This window comes from Tyto alba, unplaced genomic scaffold (genome assembly GCF_018691265.1).
Source record: "Tyto alba isolate M040663 unplaced genomic scaffold, T.alba_DEE_v4.0 Super-Scaffold_33, whole genome shotgun sequence".
Lineage (NCBI taxonomy): Eukaryota > Metazoa > Chordata > Aves > Strigiformes > Tytonidae > Tyto > Tyto alba.
The window spans coordinates 17,345,301-17,364,845 of record NW_024881308.1 but is presented as its reverse complement, the minus strand read 5'-3'; the positions used below and the strand labels follow the sequence as shown (position 1 = coordinate 17,364,845).

At 55.7% G+C, this 19,545-nt stretch overlaps 2 protein-coding genes across 2 annotated transcripts; one reads left to right on the top strand and one right to left on the bottom strand.

Moving 5' to 3' along the window:
- Positions 1–2,345: 2,345 nt before the first annotated feature.
- On the bottom strand, positions 2,346–9,783 carry BPIFB6 (BPI fold containing family B member 6). Its single transcript, XM_042800751.1, has 15 exons — positions 9,675–9,783; positions 9,126–9,225; positions 8,376–8,480; positions 7,923–8,069; positions 7,376–7,439; positions 6,657–6,717; positions 6,202–6,293; positions 5,729–5,905; positions 5,508–5,561; positions 5,025–5,195; positions 4,753–4,820; positions 4,287–4,332; positions 3,493–3,556; positions 2,710–2,786; positions 2,346–2,596 (listed from the first exon to the last, which is right to left on the bottom strand). Exons 1-15 carry the CDS (start codon positions 9,781–9,783, stop codon positions 2,558–2,560), a joined length of 1,374 nt encoding a protein of 457 aa, XP_042656685.1. The 3' UTR covers positions 2,346–2,557.
- Positions 9,784–13,220: 3,437 nt separating this feature from the next.
- On the top strand, positions 13,221–19,183 carry BPIFB2 (BPI fold containing family B member 2). Its single transcript, XM_033002203.2, has 16 exons — positions 13,221–13,242; positions 13,834–13,950; positions 14,193–14,292; positions 14,617–14,724; positions 14,879–15,016; positions 15,463–15,508; positions 15,740–15,800; positions 16,056–16,147; positions 16,269–16,445; positions 16,775–16,816; positions 16,955–17,119; positions 17,297–17,364; positions 18,016–18,061; positions 18,369–18,432; positions 18,522–18,598; positions 18,875–19,183. The coding sequence occupies exons 1-16, from the start codon at positions 13,221–13,223 to the stop codon at positions 18,941–18,943; spliced, it is 1,392 nt and encodes a 463-aa protein (XP_032858094.1). The 3' UTR covers positions 18,944–19,183.
- The last annotated feature ends 362 nt before the right edge of the window (positions 19,184–19,545 follow it).

Here is a 19,545-nt window from a genome sequence, read left to right as displayed (position 1 = left end):
TTTCTGCTGAGCCAAGATGCGCACCCACAACCACGTTGGCTTTCTCCCTTTCACCCCATCCTGGCCCTGCACGGACACATGGAGCCCCTGCCTCGAGCTGCACCGGAGCAGCAGCTCTTTGGGGCAGGAAAAAGAAAACCCTCTTCTGCAGGCCACAGACCAAATGTGGTCCGTGTGTGTGGATCGTGTCCCGACGTGCACAGCGAAGGCTGTCCGTGGCGGAGGGGGGATGTGTCAGCCAAGGGGACGGTGGTGAACTCTTCACTCCCCTGATGTCCTCATTAATGACAGGGGCGGGTGGGCTGCTCCTCAGCTCAGAAGAATAATAGTTCAGGCAAATGCTTGCTCAGAGTTAATACTTTCTGCAAACTTGGAAATAAGTATTTCCAGAAGATTAGCCAGCTTTTGTCACACATTAATTCCAGCTTTAAAAAATATCTTAGCTAAAGGGCAAGGAAGGGATGGCAAAGGTGCCAAAGTACTTAAGGAGTTGTCACCCTCCTTGCAACCTGATCAGCCAGGCACCTTGGGAGCACAAAGCCTTGCTGTCACAGCTAGATCATGACATTTGATAAGGTGGAAGAGAGTGTTAACAAGATGGTGTTATGTTCTCATCCCTCCTGAATCACTTTATACTTTAGGCAATCGCTATATGAAACCCGAATTGCCATAAAGACAGACCTGATAACGGTCAGCACACAGTGAAGGGGCCCTTTGGCACCACAGAGAATAGCTTCTGAGCAGTGACCTTTCAGGCATGACAGTAACTTGGCCTCTCACCAGCTGTTGCTGAATGCAGAGGTCTCTGACAATTAAATATTTTCGATAAATCGAAGCAGATTCCCATAAAGAGAATGACATTGTCATGTTCAGGTCTTGCTAAAGCAACTTTCAAAGCCCCAGGAACATGAAATCAAATCATTGTGTGAAGACAGAAACAGAGTCAACCAGAACAGATTTGGTCAAAAGGGAGAAGAATAGGGCTGATGTGAACAGAGGCCGCTTTGATGCTCAGATCACCTGGCAATGGAGCCGTAAGACCAGGCAGCAAGAGGGACATGCCTCGAGAAGCGTTAGAGATCTCGATGTTAGTAAGAGGGGGGTAGGCTCTGACCAGCACGGGCAAAGTGAAATGCATTAGCCCTGGATGAAAAATTAGAGGGTTCTGCTCTGCTCCCCCCTTGATGGCATCGCCCAGATGTGGCCTTTCTGACCGAGGAAATCCCCGCGCCTGGGCAGTCTGGGACCATTAACTGTGAGAGACTGGTACAGCCGCCAGGACTGGGGGGATCGGGGCTGCTGGGGTGGGTGTTCAGCTCCAGGGGACGATGCTGGTGTCTGCACGTGGCCCAAGGCTGCACCTCCACCAAGTGCCCCGGGGCACCCAGTACCGGCTACGTGATCGTGCAGCTTGACAGCGTGGTTAAGTGCTCCATGAAAAATGAACCGGGTGCCCCCTGAGATTTTCAGCCTTGATTTCTCCTAGGAAGGCTGAATGTAGATATTTTGATTCACTTTTTTGCTCTTCTTAAGAAAATCCAGACTCAAACTGTTCGATTGTTTACTAGCTAATGCAAGAACAATAAGGGAAATCTCTTAAAAAAAAAAAAATGTGCTTGGCATTGACAATGTTTGCAGTGAAATGAAGAAAGAAGGCACCATAAACACCCGTCCTCATGGGGAGCGGGTTTTATGGCTGCTTCCCTCATTGCTTAGGACGCCTGATGAGGACAATTCCTTACAAGCCTTGCAGAACAAACGCCTGCTGGGTCTGGCAGTGCACACATGAAAACAAATGGAGTTCTCAGAGTCTGCCTCACAGCGAGATCTTCTTGGGGACAATTTCTTAAAAACGCAACAATCTTTTCAAAGATATCCTTAATTCTGCACCAGGTACTTGTCACCAGGAAAAAAAAATGTTCAAATCATGTTGGCTCGATGAAATAAGGATCGAAGCTGTTTATTGAGTTACTAATGACAGGTAATTATCCAGCAATCAGTGAACTATACGCTTGGGATCAATATCTGCAATGCAGCTGATAAACCACGATGCTAGGCACTTCTGAAATATTAAAAAACACATGGAGATGTCTAAATGCCTGTCTCTAGCTCATTCCGAGCAGTTCTAATCCCCGCAGGGGGCTGCAGACACACTCCCCTCCTCTCACAGCACATGCACCCCAGGAGCAGGGGGGTCCCTTCTGGCACCCCCCTCCTGCGGGAGATGGGGGTGCTGCACCCCGGCCAGCAGCACACGCTGCCGCCTGAGCGCGCTAACGCACGTGCTATTTCTGTCGCAAAAGTGACTTCTTTAGGTCAGGAAATACAACCTCTGCCCAGACATGCCCAGCTGGCCCCTCTGGGCACACGGCAGGCCAGAGCCTTGTCGCGGGCTGGTGGGGGCTTTTTATTTCAGCTTGTGGAGCCAAACTACAGAAAAGTCAAGGAAAGAGGAAGAAACGCCCCAGGAACCCCAGCACCCTTGCTGCTCCCTCTCCCAGCCCGTCCTGCCGGGTCCTCGCAGCAGCGGCGGGTTGCACCCGTACCTCCCCGCGCCTCAGCTCTCCGTGACGGGCACGTCCAGCACTAGAGCATTCTGCAGATTTAAAAATAAAAAGCACGTGGGCAGGATTTAACAGTTGCTTCCGCGCTCAGGTGTGACGGACTAACGGCACCGACTGCAGGGGTGACCCGGGTGAGCGCGCTTACCTCCCCCCGGCTGAGGCTCGCCCGCAGGTAGGTGATGCCCAGCAGGTCGGGCAGGGGGACCCCTCCACGCAGCACCCCTGGAACGAGCGGGAGCCACGGTCAGAGGTGACCCGGCCACGGCCGGCACCACCGGCACCACCGGCGCTTCCCTGCCGGCCGCGCCTGCCAGCGGTCTGGCCCTTGCCAGAATCCTCAGAAGGAAAATTAACAGGGTGGGAATTCCTCGTTTTGTGTATTTTAACATGAATAAAATCTCTGCTTTTGGCATACTTTCCATGCGAGCTAAGCACATAAATCGGTGCTCCAGGGTGGGGTTTTTTACTGACACTTTGTCTAATTTTAGGTATGGTAAGAAGGGACATGACGATTTTTGGAGACTTCAGAAAGGCAAAGATCTTATCCTGGCAAGTGGCTTTGACTTTGAGGACATGAACAACGTTCAAAAGAGGCTTCAGAGAAGAAGCCTGCATCCTTTGTCGTGGATCTGCTCTGTGTGGACAGATCTCTCCTGCCTCTGAAGGAGTGGGCATGCCGGAGCCCTGACCGGGAGGCTTTGCCCTCCTCCAGCTCCCACAGCAAACCCCATGGTGCAAAACAGCTGGCAAGTGATTTTCCTGGCAGAGTCACTCACAGTCTTGGGGGCAGGAAAATCATGCAAGGTCAGTCAGGCAATGCCATTTCCAAAAAAAAAAAACCCCAGAAAACAGTCTATAGGAAAAGAAATAAGAACTGTTTCCCCCATGCGGATAGCAAATCCTCAGATGAAGCCATAGCCGTGCTTACTGTTGATCGATGGCACATAGGCCACGTGAATAATATCTGCCAAAACTCCCTTCAGCGGAAGCTCCTGAAACACAGAGAAGTGGTGTAAACCGCCCATCACTCCGTGTGCCAGAGCCGTGTCTCTGGGCTCACCCCACCGATGCCCCCAGCGCCCTCTCCAACCGCAGGAAACCTGCAAAGGTCCCCCCCAGGCAGAACGGGAACATCGGAAAATTTCTGAATTTCCATGCAAAGTGCCCCAACGAGAGGGTTCCCAGCGCCGGCGGCACTCTGCCCTCTGCCCTGCCGGCACCGGGCACCCTCCTGGCAGCCCGGAGTTGGGGTCGGCACACACAACCCCCCGGGCAGGTATCCCTCAGCCTCAGGATTAGAGGGAGATGAGCAGATTCAACACCCAGCCCAGGCGAGCTCAGCCCAGCCCACGCTCCCGCCCCGCCGGTGCCGCACTGGGGGTTGTTACTCATGGCCAAAACTCTTCTATGAATGAATCCGGTGCGTTAGGAGCAGGGACCCCTTCCAGAGCATCCGTGCCTGTGGGCTCACGGCTTTGGCAGCTGACTTGCCATTTGTTACTCTTTGAAATGTTGTTCCTTGAAATAACATTTCAATCTTCAGCATTCGCTTTGGTTTTCTCGTTGTTTTTGTTTGTTTGTTGGGGTTTTTTTGTTGGTTTCTTTTTTAACAAATCTGTTATTGATAATGAAAGGAGCAGGACAGGGCTCCGGGGAGCGAATTCCTGGTACAGCATTACACAAACCGCCAGCCCCAGGCACGGCCCAGGCCACCCAACTCACATCGAACGTCCCGAGGGAGGAGGAAGCCAAGGCCACCCGCGGCAGGCTGCGGGGAGAGGGAAAGCACAACAGCATTTGCCTCTGGACGAGTCCCTCTGTCACTCTCAGCAAATTCCTCACCCCCGTCGCACCCTCCAGCAAACCCCACCTCGCCCCAGAGGTGCCCTGGCCTCCCCCCAGCACGCGGCTGCCTCCCACCGAGAACATTTTCTCCAGCCTGAACCAAGTCCAGCTCTTCAAGCTTAAAGGGCAAAAAAACCCAACAGGTTTCAGGTCAGCTGGATTACATCACATTGAGCCTCCTCTATCTTTAAAAAGCTGTTAGTATAAACCATAACAAGGTCATGCAGAGACAGCAAAGGTTCCTCCTGAAAATGTGGGGGTGAGATGCAGCGTGTGGCCTCCCCGGCAGCCCAGGGACGGCCACACTGCTGGTGGTGGCACTGGGGACCAGCAGCCACGTTACCTTTGCAGAGCGAGGGAGAGCCGCAGCTTTTCTTCTGCAATGGCAAACTGCACCTCCAGGTTGCTGTGCTGCAAGGGGAAAGGGAAAGGGGGTCCCCACCAGGAGCCTGGTCTCCCCCCGAGCACTCCAGGACCCCCCAGCCAGGCATCATCCTGACAGACATCCCTGCCCACTGTCCCGCATCTCTCGCTCCGGGGTTGGCACGTGTCTGCTGGCTCAGGGCAGGGACGGCCACGCTCAGCCCTCACCGACTGCAAAACGCTTCAACTCACAACATCCAGGACAAACAGGGATGCGGGAGCAGAGTCAGAAGGGCGAACTCGAAACTCGGCGGTGCTGAAGAGCTGCAAAAAGCTTTTGTCTGGGGTTATGGTCAGCACTGGTGCTTTGGCTTCTCGCATTTCAATCACCACCGGCTGTGATGGAGGCAGCACCCTGGAAATCTGTGGAGAGTCAAAGCAAAGGGGTGACATTCCCTTTCCTTCCTAGTTCACTACTCTGGGGATTATCCTGGTGGGTGCTGAGCACCACATTCCCCAAAGCCAGTGGGAGTCAGTCAAGCTGGTCCATCCTGCTCAGTAGTATGGTCTTTAAATAATCTTATTAATAAAATTTTACTAATAAAACAGAGTGCCAGTTTGACCTTGGGGAAAAGGTTCCCCGCATGTCTTTGTGAATGGAGAGCAGCTTTATCTGCCGCCGTGGGTAGCCTAAGGTGACCCACGGAGCAACAGGATCAGGCAAAGTCCACCCACCTCAGGGATGAGGGCTCCAAGCGTCGTGGTCACCAGCGGAGGAAGCCCAAGAACCTGTTGAGAAAGTGTCACAAGGCAGGGACTTAATGCACTCACTTGGGTGGGGGCGAGTTTAACATGGGGAAGGGAGGAGGCATAGACAGCGCGTGGATCCACCTTGAACCTGGGAGTAGGTTTCTTCAGTCGTCTCTTGAGGAAATTCCCAAGCCCAAACCACCTACCATGTTATTGCTGATCTCGAGGTTGAAGGAATCCTGCAGAATAGAGAGCTCAGCACTCAAGAAGTTTGCAGACAGGATGAGCTGGGTAGCAGCAGCCCTCTTAGGTGGCAGAGAAGCAAGAGCCGGCTGGTCCGTGGGAAGGTCAACCTCCTGTCCCTCCTTTCGGTGGAGAATGGTCTGAAAGGACCAGTAAGAAGAGCCATGTCAGAGAGCACGGGTCCATTTCCAGGATTTGCATTTGGACCCGGTACGAGGTACGGGATGCTTTGCTCCATAGTCTCAGTAACGAAATGGAGCAATAAATTCCATAGAAATGATGAGCTGGGGAGATGGTTGGGTGACAATGCAACCAGCACCCATCTGCACCCCTCCCGAAGCCTCTGCTCCCCAGGCTGAGGAGGACAACACCGCCGAGCAGATGGATGTCAGAACGGTCACTGCCCCAAGACCCGGCGCCAGGCAGCAGCACTCACCTTCAAATCCAGCTCTATGAACATTTCACTCGTCAGCGGGGGCTTCAGCAAAGTGTACTGGAGGGTCCCAGCAGTCCCGAGAGGGATCTCGGCTGCGTGGAAGCAAAGTGGGACGCTTAACCAGAAGGTGCACGCTCTGCGCCCTGGGGAGAGCACTCACCAGCACCACACCACTGGTGCACCAGCACCACACCACTGGTGCACCAGTGCCACGTGCCATTTACAGCTTCGGTGGGCTCCTGACCCCTGCCAGCCTCTGTGGTGCCAGGCTCTCCCGAATCTGCACTGAGGAGCGGGTGGGTATCCGTGTGGCCCCCACTGGGGTTTGTCCCTGCCTGGTCCTAGTCAGGGCTCAGCAGATTGTCTAGGCGCGGTGATAGAGCTGCGCTCTCTCCTTGCCAGGGGAGGGGAGGAGATGGAGGGAGGAATGGATGGAGGGGTGAATGCCAACTTACAAGTCATGGTGGTGAATTTTGCATTCACAAGGTTGAGCACTGCATCCACGGCTGGGCACAGCTGTAGGGCAAGAAGAAAAGTGTGAGAAAACCTTGCATGGAGGCTTCTGGTGGGAGCAGAGCTTCGTGGCTGCCAGACCAGCACAACTCCCATCCAGAAGCACCAGAGCCCTCCACTACCAATTACCCAGACAAGGGCTTGCCTCCCTTTTCTCTGTCCCTGGTTGAATTAGGTTATTCTGGAGCAAACCTGCCTTAAACTGAGTGAAGAATAGGGCCAGACCCCCCCACAGATACCTGATGAAGCCAGACCGACTTTCTGACACGTGTTAAGAAGCTGCAGATCTGCCCTTTGACAAGACTTTAGGAACACGCGGGCTCGGGCTCGGGGCCAGCTCTGTCTGAGCTTCACCCCCCTGCCCGCCGGCTGGGACGCGCGCTTTAGGCAGTGACAGTGCCTTTGCTGCAGGCGCTGGCAGCACGGAACCAGTAACTGCTTGGAACGCTCCCTTCCACCAGCCTGCAAGCTCCTCTGTGCGGCAAAACTGTGAAGCCTGTCACGGCACGGTGAGGAGGAGGAGGAGGAGGAGGAGGAGGAGGAGGAGGAGGAGGAGGAGGAGGAGGAGGAGGAGGAGGAGGAGGAGGAGGAGGAGGAGGAGGAGGAGGAGGAGGAGGAGATGACCTCTGGGAAACAAGGATGGGAGGAGGACCGGACTTACCAGACCTGGCAGCACTTTCTGAAGGGTGCTGTCCAGAAACTTGCTCATGACTTTGGGCAGCACGCTGGGCAGAGACAACACATCAGCCGACACAGCCGTGTCGCACATGGTAATAATGATTTACTACAGATCAGAAGGCAAGGAAGTCAAACGCTAAAGAAACCTACCTGGTATGGATTAGGCCAAGATATGCCTAGTGTCTAATAAAAGATGCTTTCTCTCTGTACAAACCTTTTCTCAAGAATGCCATCTTCTGGTTTTAAACAAAGCTAAAGGTTTCCACGCCTAAAAGAAGCTCTGATATCCCCATACAGCACTTAAATGAGGACTGACGCCAAAGATGAACATTGCATGGAATAACAAGGATAGAGCTGGCCTGAATTTGTCCATAAAACATTTGGGTTTTCTTAGTGGAAAAAATAAACAGTGAAAAGCATTTGTGTTCTGTAGAAACCCGCACCGGGAGGCTGAAAGGTTTAATATTGTTACCTGCCTCCCTGGAATCGTTCACGTGGGCAAACGCTCGGCGCTGGCCGCGGGGACTCACCTGCTGGGGAGGTTGGGTTTCGTGCTGACGAGGGCGACGTGGCAGCTCCTGGCACTGAACCTGGGGCTGCCCACGGGGCCCTGGCCCAGCCGGCTGCTGGCCGACAGGTTTGCGGCCAGGGGGATTGCCACGTTTCCTCCGGTAAAGCTGCTCAGAGCAAAGCTCGGTCACCGCAGGGCAAAGCCCTGGGAGCGAGCCATTCCCCCCCCCAGCCCCCCCCAGCTCCCCCCAGCCCCCCCCCAGCCACCCCCAGCCAACCCCAGCCCCTCCCAGCTCCCCCCAGCCCCCCCCCCAGCCACCCCCAGCCAACCCCAGCCCCCCCCAGCTCCCCCCCAGCCACCCCCAGCCCCCCCCAGCTCCCCCCAGCTCCCCCCCAGCTCCCCCCAGCCACCCCCAGCTCCCCCCAGCCCCCCCAGCTCCGTCTCTCCCCCACGGGCACCAGTTCCTGCTCACCTTCTCCCAGTGATGGTCATTTGGACTAAGACGGCCATGAAAAGCCCTGAGCCCGGCGCAAGCATCAGTGAGATCACGGGGGGACGGAGATCTTTCACTTTCAGCCTGTGGGGAAAAAAAAAAAAAAAAAGAAAAGGAAAAAAGCTGGGAAAGAGGAGTCCACAGAGCAGCCAAGCCCGGCTGCTTACATCACAGCCACCTATCGCTGATTTTGCCATCACCATCTTTCTTTATTCTTTCACTTCTTGTTTAAACTTTCCATCTAAAACCAGTCTTAAATTTAGAAGCACGTTTCTTCCTAACAAAATGATTGCACAGTTTAATTCTGAACAAACTTGGAAAAAAAATACGTTGGCATTCAAAATGTCCCCATGCCTTCAGCCAGCACGAATCTGCGGGATGGAGGCCCAGCTCTCGTCCCCCAGAAATTCTGGGGCTCGCTCGGGATGTTCCTGACACAAGCCGGGCACCCCCGGCTCTGCGAGCGAACCCCAGCCGGCACCGCAGAGCCGCTGCAGCAGTCCCCAGCCAGCGCTGAGGCAGGAGCCGACGCGCTTTGTTGCCTTTAAGTTATAGTTTCTCCATGTATTTGGAGACACAACCATGCAGAAAATCACCGGCTTTAATATCACACTTGTTAGCGGGGAGTGATTCGTTTCTGCCTCCAGGCTGACACTTCCCAACCTTCTGCTTTTATTTTCTCATTCCCAGGTTCAGGCTCGTGCTGTAATGCTGCTGATCATCACTCACCCCGAGATGCCTTTGATGGGTTTGGTGTTTGGCTTTTTTTTTGCGGCTTCCTCTGCCATTTTCTGCAGAACATCACTCTCATTCAGAGCAGTGGAGACCGCTGGAAGATTTGCACAAGACGAGACATTTAGCACAAAATCCCCAGGGAGGAGCCTGCGCTGGAGGGTGGGGGGACTTGCACTCCCCACCGTACCCTATAAAACATTGTTATTAACAAATCTCCACTCCAACGCACACAGGCACCAGCGGGATGCTTCGGGTGCTGTAAATTCAGATTGTCAGCACTGACGCTGATGTGGGTAACGGCCGGAGCTCGGCAGGCCCGCGCTGCACACACAGTGTGAATTTAGACGTGAGACACGGGGGCGTTTTCAGGTTCCCGCCTTAACGTACCACACAGCAGTGAGACGACACACCAGGGTGTCACGGCCGCGGGGTCCCGCTGGCAGCACCCCCGTGGGACGGGGTGGACGTGCGGGGGGACGCAGGCTGCCCGCTTCTCTGCACGGACGGACTCGCGCACGGACGCCGGCGTGGCTGCACGCTTACCGCGGCCAATCGTTCCGAGATCCATCCTGACCACAGCTCCCGGGCCAGAAGCTCCTCCTGACCACGCCAGCCAGCCGCCAAGGAGCAAAACGCCCCAAACCCTTGACATCTCCTGAGCCGGTACAGCTGCTCACGGAGCTCCAGAGGCTTCCAGGGGCGCGTGGGCTTCAACGGACAGAGAGAGACAAAGAGCTGGCGACGGTTCCCAAACCACGCGTGAGGGGCTGAGCACTGCACTCGCACTCGAGGAAGGTGAGCAGGGCTCCGTGCGAGTCCAGCAGAGCTACACTAGCCAAGACACAGCCTCCTTACGGGAATCACTCCCCAAAACCCAGGCGTCTGTGAACACCCCAGAGCAGCTCCATCGGGACGCGCCTGCACCCTGCGTCGCGCGCCCCGGGGTCGGTACCCAAGCGGGGCGCTCAGCCTTCCTCTTCCACGAGCACCTGGAACCTGCCGCAGGGGAGGGGCTGGAGCTGCCCGACACAGCGCACGGCTCGCGGCATCTCCGGGCCAGCCCGGGCCCCGGCCCCGGCCCCGGCCCCGGCCCCGGCCCCGGCCCCGGCCCCGGCCCCGGCCCCGGCAGGATTGCTCACGGCTCTCGGCCGTGGCGCGAGGCGTGACGAGCCTTTCCACGGGCGAAGGACACGGCTCCACCGCTCTGCCGCAGCTTGGCCTCCCCCTTCTTGCTGGTACCAGAGGGAAATGACGGGAGCTGCTGCACCTCACCAGGGCGGGGAACCCTGCAGGGAAGGGCCCTGGTGTCACCTCACCTGGAGAGTCCCCAGGGGCTGGCCAAGCTTTGCGCTGGTCTTCTGGAGAGAGGCAAGAAACAGCCTGTATATAAACCCTGACCAAGAGAGAGGAAAACCAAAAGAAGTTAAGGGCTAGGTAATTACTGCGGTGTAAGCTAATCCCCGAGTGTTTCTGACATCCGCCAATACAAATAATTGCAGTAATAAATTTGAAAGTCTGGGTAAGCCTCAAGCCTTGGGTACCAGGCAAGTGCTCCCAGCCAAACCAGCGCTCTTGCTCAACGCCCCGGGAGAGCCAACAGCGACTTGCGTGTCAAGTCTGAAAGAAAAACCTAATCTGTTTAATTACATGGTACAGGCAGGAGTGGGGGCGAGGAGAAACCTGAGATGTGCAACGTTAAATTCTGCTTTCAGAGACACCCACACTGGAACTGTGACTCCCGGGATGAGTGGCTTTTGCTCCCCAAAGGTTCATGGAGCTTGTGCAGACGCTGTGGGAGCACATGGGATCAGCCGGTGGATAACCCAGTAGAAATTGTGGTTATCTCAGTAATATTCTTACTGATTTCAGCAGGGTTGGAGTGAGGCTAAGAACCATCACCTGCCCAGAGAACGGGCTTCTCAGCCCCGACGCTGTCCCCGTCCTGCTGCGGGGGAGCAGTGCATCCCACCAGACTGTGGCCGGGCTGCACCGAGCTCCCCCCGGGCTGGTCACGCTGCTGCCACCACCGTGGCCCTGCCTGAGCCGGGCTGGTGGCCACCACGGTGTCCTCACCCATCCCCTCCCAGGCACCCCCACACAGCAGGACCCCACTCTGCAAGCTTACCCCGGTGGGACCCTACAGCACCAAGTAATTTATTTCTTCTGTTCTTTTCTGTATAAAATGCATCATGAGGCTTAATCTGCCATTATCTCCCTCCCAGTGATGTACTCAGTGGCTCTCTGCTAAGCCCAGACAGGGAGATTTACATCTTATCTAGCAGGAGTGTAAGATTTATAGATAATTCCTGATAAGGAACGCATCATGCCAGAAAGACACTTTTGTGCTAGTAACTTGATCAGTCATTATGCTATAAGTTGACATCTAATTAAGCCTCCACAGGGATCATCCGGTCCAGAACAGCTCTTCAGGAGGAGAAAATCCACCTCTGAGCACCACAGTGCCATCTTGTCCTGGCAGCTTATCCCCAGACCCTCGCACTGCTGTAAATGATAATACCGCTCCACAGATAAATCTCCAGTGCCGCTTCGGGAAGAGCTGCTCACATTACCCGCAATGGAACGAGGTATAGAAGGGGCAAATTTCCAACCGCTGCTCTAAAACACAGCAAAGACTTATTTCTCAGAGACTGTTCTAGGTCGTGTCCATGTCCCTGCCCAAGTCAGATGCCACAAAACTCTTCCCACGGCTCCAGGGGACTCATCGGTAGGTTACAACTTTTTCAATAGATTTACTTTTCTGAACACATTTCTTGCCTCTAAATAGGCTGCATACATCAACGTAGAAGTGTAAATCCTGCTCGCCCTCAGTAGGCTGCCAGACATATATCTTTGTACTTTCTCTTGACACTGCTATCTGGATGCCTTCAGTGGGAATGCACAGCACGGCTGGAACTCCGCTTTTCTTGGCATTTTCTCTGCCATGCTGAGAAGAAAAGCGATACGGCGCCGGTGAGAGCCAAAGGCTTTGGACGTGTCAGGATGCACCTGGAGCCAGCGCCCAATAACTCACTTCCCCAGCGCACAAAGGACAATGGGTGCTCCCCGGGCAGCAGGTGTTTCAACAAGCGCCGCACACCTCACCCCACTGCCACGGGATTTGGAGCAAAATGGGCAACTCAACCCTCTCTGGAAGACTGGTCACACCTCAAAGCCGAGATCACAAATATGGGGGGGGGGTGGGGAGTTGGAGCACGGAGGAGCTGGGAGAGGCCATGGGGGACGCACTTACGTGGCATTTTCAGGTAGTTCACGCTCTGCCCTCCAGACCAAAAGGAAGCCAGGGGAACACGGTGGAGCCCAAGCACAGGAAGGAGAGGGGCTCTGACTCCCTTTCATCAACGCCTTCGCTGCTTGTAGAGACATCATCAAAGAGGGTGGACATCACCCACCATTTTTTCTACCAGTTGTAATAAATATTGCCAGTGGCTTTTGATTGGGACTGGGTTAAAGAGACGAAGGAGTTATTGCACCCGGGCCGTTCCAGAGGTTAGAGAGGATACCTCTAAAGAAATTTATCTCCTCTCTGGTCTAAAACTCACTTAACCCAACAGAAACACTCCAACACTTACCCAGGCCTGATGGAAACGGGTGACATCCTTGATGAATTGCCAAGACCTCCTTCAGCACGACACGTGCAGGTCTCACCCCTGCCCGGCCGGGAGAGCGACACAAACCACAGCAGCTTCTCGCTGGCGGCTGTCCCCGCGGTATTTGGAAGCAAGCATGGCTGCAGAGCAAAGAAACCGACGTTCGCTTTCTAACAATGCTTGATTTCTTGGCAACCTCCACCCCGAGACCTTTCTTTGTGCTCCTCAGTAACGCCACAATGAAGGCAAGCTGCCCCAGCACCTGCGGTCCAATATTTCACCCCGCTAGGTCAAATGGCCAACGCAATCAAGTACACGGGGAAAACAATGAAAATGGTGTATAAAACAAAGTGTCCACCCGCTGTCCTGGTTTCCAGCCCTCTTTGCCAATTTCTGCTCCACCAGCCTTCGCCTCGGGGGTATATAAAGCCAACACAATCCCTTGGTGTGGTCACAGCAAGACACGGACTGAGTTGGAAGAATGGGAAGACTGGCCAGGAAAGGTAAAGATGCATTTGCAAACTGAATAGCTTGACACAGGCATGGCTTGTGCTTACTTTGGTGTGTCTCTGTAAGGGTCAGCTCTCATCAGAAGTCCACTTTCTGCAGACTGGTATAAATCTGTATGTTTTCTGCAGGTTAAATGTTCTGAATGACTTGGGGTTTTTTAATATTGTAAGAGCATTACAAACATTATAAACAAGTCCCAAATGTTTTTCAGAGAGGTAGATAACGCTCACCTTTTTATTTGATTTTAGCCTCCTTCATAACTTCCATTCGTTCCTCAGTTAATTTTAGCTCCTGTTTCTTTGCTAGTTTTACACCAGTGGTGGGCCATTACATGCCCTCCAGCAGGCATACGGTGGCAGGCACTGCTCTGGCTTACCGACTTGCAGCGGGTTTTCAAGGCTGAGCCTTCTGTTAGGGCTTCGAAATCCGCCGGCACCTGTGTTATTACCGCACAAAAGCTGACAAGCCCGGGACCACAGACCGGCGCCGGGAGCGGGGTCGTGGCTCCCGAGCGTGGCCTCGGTGGCCGGGCTGGGGCCGTGCCGCTCTCACCGGGCTGCTGCGGGTGCCTCCTCCCCCTCCAGGCGCTGGCCCGGCGAAGCTCCGCGCCCTGAGCATCCTCCTGAGCCTCCTGGTCCCCGCGCACAGCACCAGGTCACCCAACTGCGGGGGCATCCTCACCCCGTCAGGACTGAGCTACTGTAAGTCCGCGCTCTCCCACACCTCGGCAGCACCTTTCAGTCCGGTGATGCAACACCAAACGCCGTCACCTTGTGCCATCACTGCCACCCTCCTCTTCCTAGATCTAGGAACAGGAGGGCGGGGGGGGGGGGGGTTGGAAGGGATGGAAGTGTGCCACCTGGACAGATTTCAGTCTGTCCATCTCTGTGCCTCAGAGCACAAGCTCCAGAGGCTCTCAGGAAACATCTGCCCTCTTTCACAGTTGCTGAAGTTTCAAAGCCACACGCAGAGGCAGTCCTCAGGCGGGACCTAATGGCCCCGACCGCCCCAGACCTGATTCTCGGCTCCCCAAAGCCCAGCAGGTGAGACCACAGCTCTGCCTTGCCCAGGCTTTGCCACTGGGTCACGCTGGTGTTTCACTGGAGCGTGCTGAATATCATCAAAAAAGGGATTTTCCCTGCAAAGGCCAAAATCCTCCTGGAGACCAACACGGCTGTTTGCCAGAGCGGCTTAGAAACAAGCTCCTGGCTCCTCCCTTGGGGTGTAAGTGCAGCAGCCCCAGTGCCGCCTCGGGCACCGATTTATCTGTGCAGATCTCACGGACTTTGGGGGTTTGCCCCCTGCGAACGCACAGGGATTGCACATCAGGCTGTGCTGGTCTCCTGACACCTTCACTTCTGCTCCAGCCAGAACCAAATTAACTCCGTCAAAGTCGCCGAGCTGTCTCTGTCTCTCGTCCCTCACACCGGGCTACGGCTGAGCATCGAGGTGGACCTTGGCATCACCCCCACCGCGTGAGTGCCGGGGGGCGGGAGGCTGCCCGAGCTCCTGGCCGGAGCGCCAAGGGCCGCATCCAGCACCCGCCGTCTGCCTGCGGGAGCCGGGGGGGCCGGGCTGAGCAGCACCAGGAGCAGCCCCCCCGCCCCAGCCTCTCCTGCCCTGGCACAGCTCGACCACCAAGGCGATGAGACTGTCCATCCGGGCGGAATTCCACGTGGAAATGAGCCCCGAAGGGAACCTGGAGCTGGTGACCTCTGCCTGCAAACCCACCGTCGAGGAGATACAGAGCACCGAGGAGATGGAAAGGTCGACCCCGTGTTCCTCCTTGTTTTGGGATCTGGGTAATGGGGGAAGAGAAGAAACTGAGGCACGAGCACTTCTAGGCAGGAAGGTGATAATGACTCAAGTCTGCTCGCTGCCCTCAAAGCTTACGAAGGCTAACACAAACACTTTATCTTTGTGGGAAGAACTTTGTTCTGTTGCAGGGTTGGTTTCCCCCATTTTAAAAGAGTTTCATTATCTCATAAGGGAGCAGATCTTTTAAAGTAGTGTAGCAGGAACATTTTTAATGCAAAGCCAATGGAAATTCTTCAGTGTTTTAGGATTCTGAATTGTAATCCTAGCTTAATAGATGATAGAAAATAATGGTGCTACTGTCTCTGGATGCCTTTTGGGTCAGATAAAAGACACTTGCCTACTGTTGACTGAGCTGGTTCTCACCTAACTTCTTCCATTCTGTTGTCTTCATCCAGCAACTCCTCTAGTTCAGATCTGGACAAGGAGATTAATGCCGACAAGGTAACGTAACGTTTGTAAAGGCGTGAGACAGGAGAAGACAAGGTTGTAGAGTTCCGTAAGAATTAGAGCACTTAAAGTCAACCTGGTGCTTTGCCAGGTGCCCCCGCAGCCCCGCACAGACGCAGGACACTGCTGGGCGATGGGGACACCCGCCTCAGAGGCACCGGGGGGACTCCTGGTGCCAGCAGACCCTCATGCTCACCTGCCACCTCTTTGTTCTTCCTTCCATAGATTTGCCTGGAAGTGTCCAAATTGCTGCTCTCACCAAATGAACAGCTGATGTCTCTGACAGGTGAGAATTTGGCCTTCAGTCTCGTTAAGTGCTTCGGGGCTCATTTTGGAGCAGGTCATGAGAAGGAACAGGCTCCCACCCTGCAACACCAGCCCAGCAGCAGTGGCTCTGCCACCGTCACCTCCCCGGGGACCCGCTCCCTCCGCCAGCTCTCCTTCCCTGTCTCTTTACTCGGGAAACCCAGACGCCTCCCAGCCCCAGCCCACCGTCGCCGCTCCCCTCCTCTTTCTGAGCATTCCTCCGCTCGGTTTTCAGCTCAGTTCCCCATCACGCCGAGCTGCCAAGTCCAGTACCTGCCCCTGGCTGCACCCATGTTCTCCGAGCAGGGAATCATCATATCCTTGCACGTAAGTCCTCGTTTCCCAGCACCCACAGCCCAGCTCCAGGTTTTGGGAGAGCCGCTTCCTCCCAGTGCTACGTGCCCTGAGACCCCTCAAACTCCTTTCCTCCTTCCCCGTGTCCCTGCAGACGACTTTCCAGGTGGTGGGGATGGCGATCCCCCTGCCAGTCAGCCCTGTGCCGTTCAGCATGCCCGAGCTGGCAAGCTCCAGCCCTTCCCACCTCACCCTGGCTTTCTCTGAGCACTTCTACACCAGCCTCTTCTTCGCCCTGGAAATGGCTGGAGCCTTCAACATGACCATCCCGGTGAGTGGAGCAAGCGAGCAAGGAAGGAGTACAAAATACACTTTTGGAGGGACAGCCCTGCCCCACAAATGGCTTAGAGGAGCCACGCGCCCTGCACAGAAACGAGAGCGTGTGTCTGAGTGCCCGTGGGAGGCACAGCCCCTCACCCCCAGGCGCCCAAAAATATTGCCGGTCTAACGCCGCGTGGAGAATTTGCCGTGAAGAGCAACCAGAACGCTGCTCCCGGCAGCGTGCGGGAAGGCAGCCAGCCCGGTGCTCACGGCACCAGCCCCTGAGCAGCAGCCCCAGGCAGCGCTCAGCCGCATCACAAGCTGTGCTTTGCCTTTCAGAGCCCGCTGACCACCGCCACCGTGGCACAGAAGATTACGCCGGTTCGTTTTCGTTGCTGCTGCTCTCTCCGAGCAGCATGGCCCCAGCTCAGGCAGTGCCCCCCCGGCCTCCTGCTCCCCCCCCCGGGGGCACAGGGCACGGCTGCCCGGCACAGAAATAACCCCCCCGCTCCTCGGCAGATGGGCTCCCTCTTCCAGGAGGACCTGCCAGTGGTGCTGCAAGCCGTGTTCAGGAGCTCGCCTCGGGTGGTGCTGGAGGAAGGCAAGGCAGCCCTGAAGCTCTTCCTCACCATCCACATCGGGGCAGGATTGCCGGCCTTCCAGAGGTTCCTGAGTGTGAACGTGGTGAGTGTGCCCCGCAAACCCGACTGCAGATTCATCTCACAGCCCCAGGCACAGAGCAGGGCATGAGGAGCACGCTGCAGGTGGCAGCACACGGATGGGTTCCTTGCATCCCGCTCTTCAAAGCTGGAACGGGACCGTTTGCTTGCTCCCATCCCGCCCTCTCTTTTCCCCTCACAGGATATGTCTGCAGGACTCCTCCTTAGCGTCGCCAACACGAGGATGATGATCTCTGCAGCAACGATAGAGTAAAGAACCAGCTATGCTCTGAGCCCTCGAAGGGGATGTGTCCCAGTCATAGCACGGAAAGGAGAGGCAAAGTGGTCCAGGGAATTTCTTAGCTTTTATGGTTTGGGCACTGCAGAGGGAGCTCTGTCCCGAGGGAAACAGTGAGGGTTCGGTAACGTGGTTGGAGAGAAAATTGGAAATTGCAGCTGTGCCTGTTCAGCACAGGCGTACGCAGGTGACCCGCCAACACCGTCCCGCTCTGCCAGCTCCTGCTGCGCCCCCGGCCCCGCTGCCAGGCAAAGCACAGGCTCCATCCAGGGCCCCCTCTGCAAACACAGCCTGCAGCTGGGGGGGCTCCAGCAGAGCCGGCCCCCCAGCCCCTGCCCATGGCTCCAGCCCCCAGCCTCCCGCAGCCCAGCACAGCCTGCCCGCTTCAGCAGGGCCCCACGAAAGCTGCTCTGTCTGGGTCCCAGGGGAAAAGCATCCCCAAGCCCTTGCTGCTGTGCCGGGGGGGGAGAGATTAACGCTCCAGCCCCTGCCCAGATGTGCGCAGGCACCACGTTCACACCTGGCTTGGCCCTGGACTCAGCGGCGGTGTTCGGGGGAACACGAAAGTCACTGCTTAGCAGGACTAATGACAAGCAGCGCCTGTGCTGCTCTTTGTTTTCCAGGGATATTGAGCTCAGCCTGGCTGCCTCCGACGTGGGTCCCGTGCCGGTAGGTGCCCCCCGCCGCGCACCCCCCGAGTGACCGAGCGCAACCACGGCCCCTCCTTGCACCGCTGTGACTGCAGGACACGACAGCCCACTCCTCCGCACCGTCCCCGGGCAGCCCGGGAGGGGGCTCCCTCGGCCCCCCCCGCCGGCTCGGGCTGCCCCAAACCTCCCCGGGGCAGCGGCGGGTCCCTGCGGGGCCGGGGGGGTGCAGTGAGCACCAGGACCCCTCCCCTGCTGCTCCCTGCCCCTCTCCTTCTGCTTTAGGCTCACGCCGCGAGCGAGCTGACCGTGCCTTTTCCCTTTGGCAGGCTGCCTTGCTGGAGGAGTTATTTTTGCCCACAGTCCGTGAGGAGGTGCCGGCTCAGATGAACGGTGGGTTTTGCAGGGGTGCTGCTGTGCAGGACGCGCGGCGAGGCCGAAGGCAGCGCCCGGCTGGCAACTTCCCCTCTTCCTTTTCCCAGTGGTCCTGAGCGAAGGCGTGTTCCTGCCCCACATCTCCAGCTTTACCTACACCGACGTCAACATCGTGATTCACAAGGTAAGAAAGAAGACGTTTAAACTGCTCCCTGCTGTGTCTGTAAAGGGAACCCAGGAGCAGTGCTTGCCTCGTGGCTCCAAAATAAACCAGAGCCTGCTCCTCCAGCCCTCTCACCCCGCAGAACCAGGTGTCATCCCCTGCAGCAGGCGTAGTTCCTCTCTAGCCCCACTGACACGACCACGAGCCGTGTTGGAGGGGCCCCTGGGCTGCCGAAAGCCCCACGCGGGCTGATGGGACCCACAGGCACCTTCAGCTCTTGCTTCTCCCCTCGCTTAGGACTATGTCTTGGTCCCCTGCAACCTGGAGCTACAGGCGACAACTGGAGAGCAGACCACTGTGGGCTGAACTCTGGTGTCCGGAGTAAAACGGTGGCAAAAGTGTTGACACTGAAATCATGCTTTGTTTTTTGTCACTACTTGAAATGTTCAAAATCTTCTTTCTCGCCTTACCCAAAAACCAACACTTTCTCATATTTAGGGTAGTAACGGCATTGCACAAGCACCCTTGTCTTTCAGTCCTGCTCTTGGTATTTTTGTTGCATAAAGAGGATGGATTGTAACAATGCTCCATGCTTTAATTAAACATTTCTTTCATACTGCATTTTCTGGTATGAATATCGATTTTTTTCTCCTCAATGATTTGTACCTAAAGACAGATGAATTTTGTTTTGCTAAGAACTGGTACCAGTACAGATGTCCAAACCTTACATTTAATTAAGGGAGCATGAAAATTCCACTAATTTATAAGGATGCAAAGCAGCCCCGTGTCTCAGCTGCAGAACGACATGGCCCCTACCAACAAGAGATCTTTCATCTGCTTTTCCTCCATTTCTCGTGTTACTATGGGAACATTACAGCTGGTGCTTTTCCCTGGGTCAGAAAGAAGAGGGGAAGAAAAAAAAAAATCAGTCTGCACAATGGTTTCTAATTTTAGACTGGAAGGCAGTT

Bases quoted from the DNA above. Each gene is read 5' to 3' on its own strand.
- BPIFB6 (XM_042800751.1), bottom strand. From the start codon at position 9,783: ATGTCAAGGGTTTGGGGCGTTTTGCTCCTTGGCGGCTGGCTGGCGTGG. The intron at 5,906-6,201 runs GTGAGTGCTGCT...TGGTCCTTTCAG, and splicing joins TCATAGAGCTGGATTTGAAG to ACCATTCTCCACCGAAAGGA. The intron at 3,557-4,286 runs GTGAGTTGGGTG...TCTGTGTTTCAG, and splicing joins CCTCCCTCGGGACGTTCGAT to GAGCTTCCGCTGAAGGGAGT.
- BPIFB2 (XM_033002203.2), top strand. From the start codon at position 13,221: ATGGGAAGACTGGCCAGGAAAG. The intron at 14,725-14,878 runs GTGAGTGCCGGG...GCCCTGGCACAG, and splicing joins CTTGGCATCACCCCCACCGC to CTCGACCACCAAGGCGATGA. The intron at 15,017-15,462 runs GTCGACCCCGTG...GTCTTCATCCAG, and splicing joins AGCACCGAGGAGATGGAAAG to CAACTCCTCTAGTTCAGATC.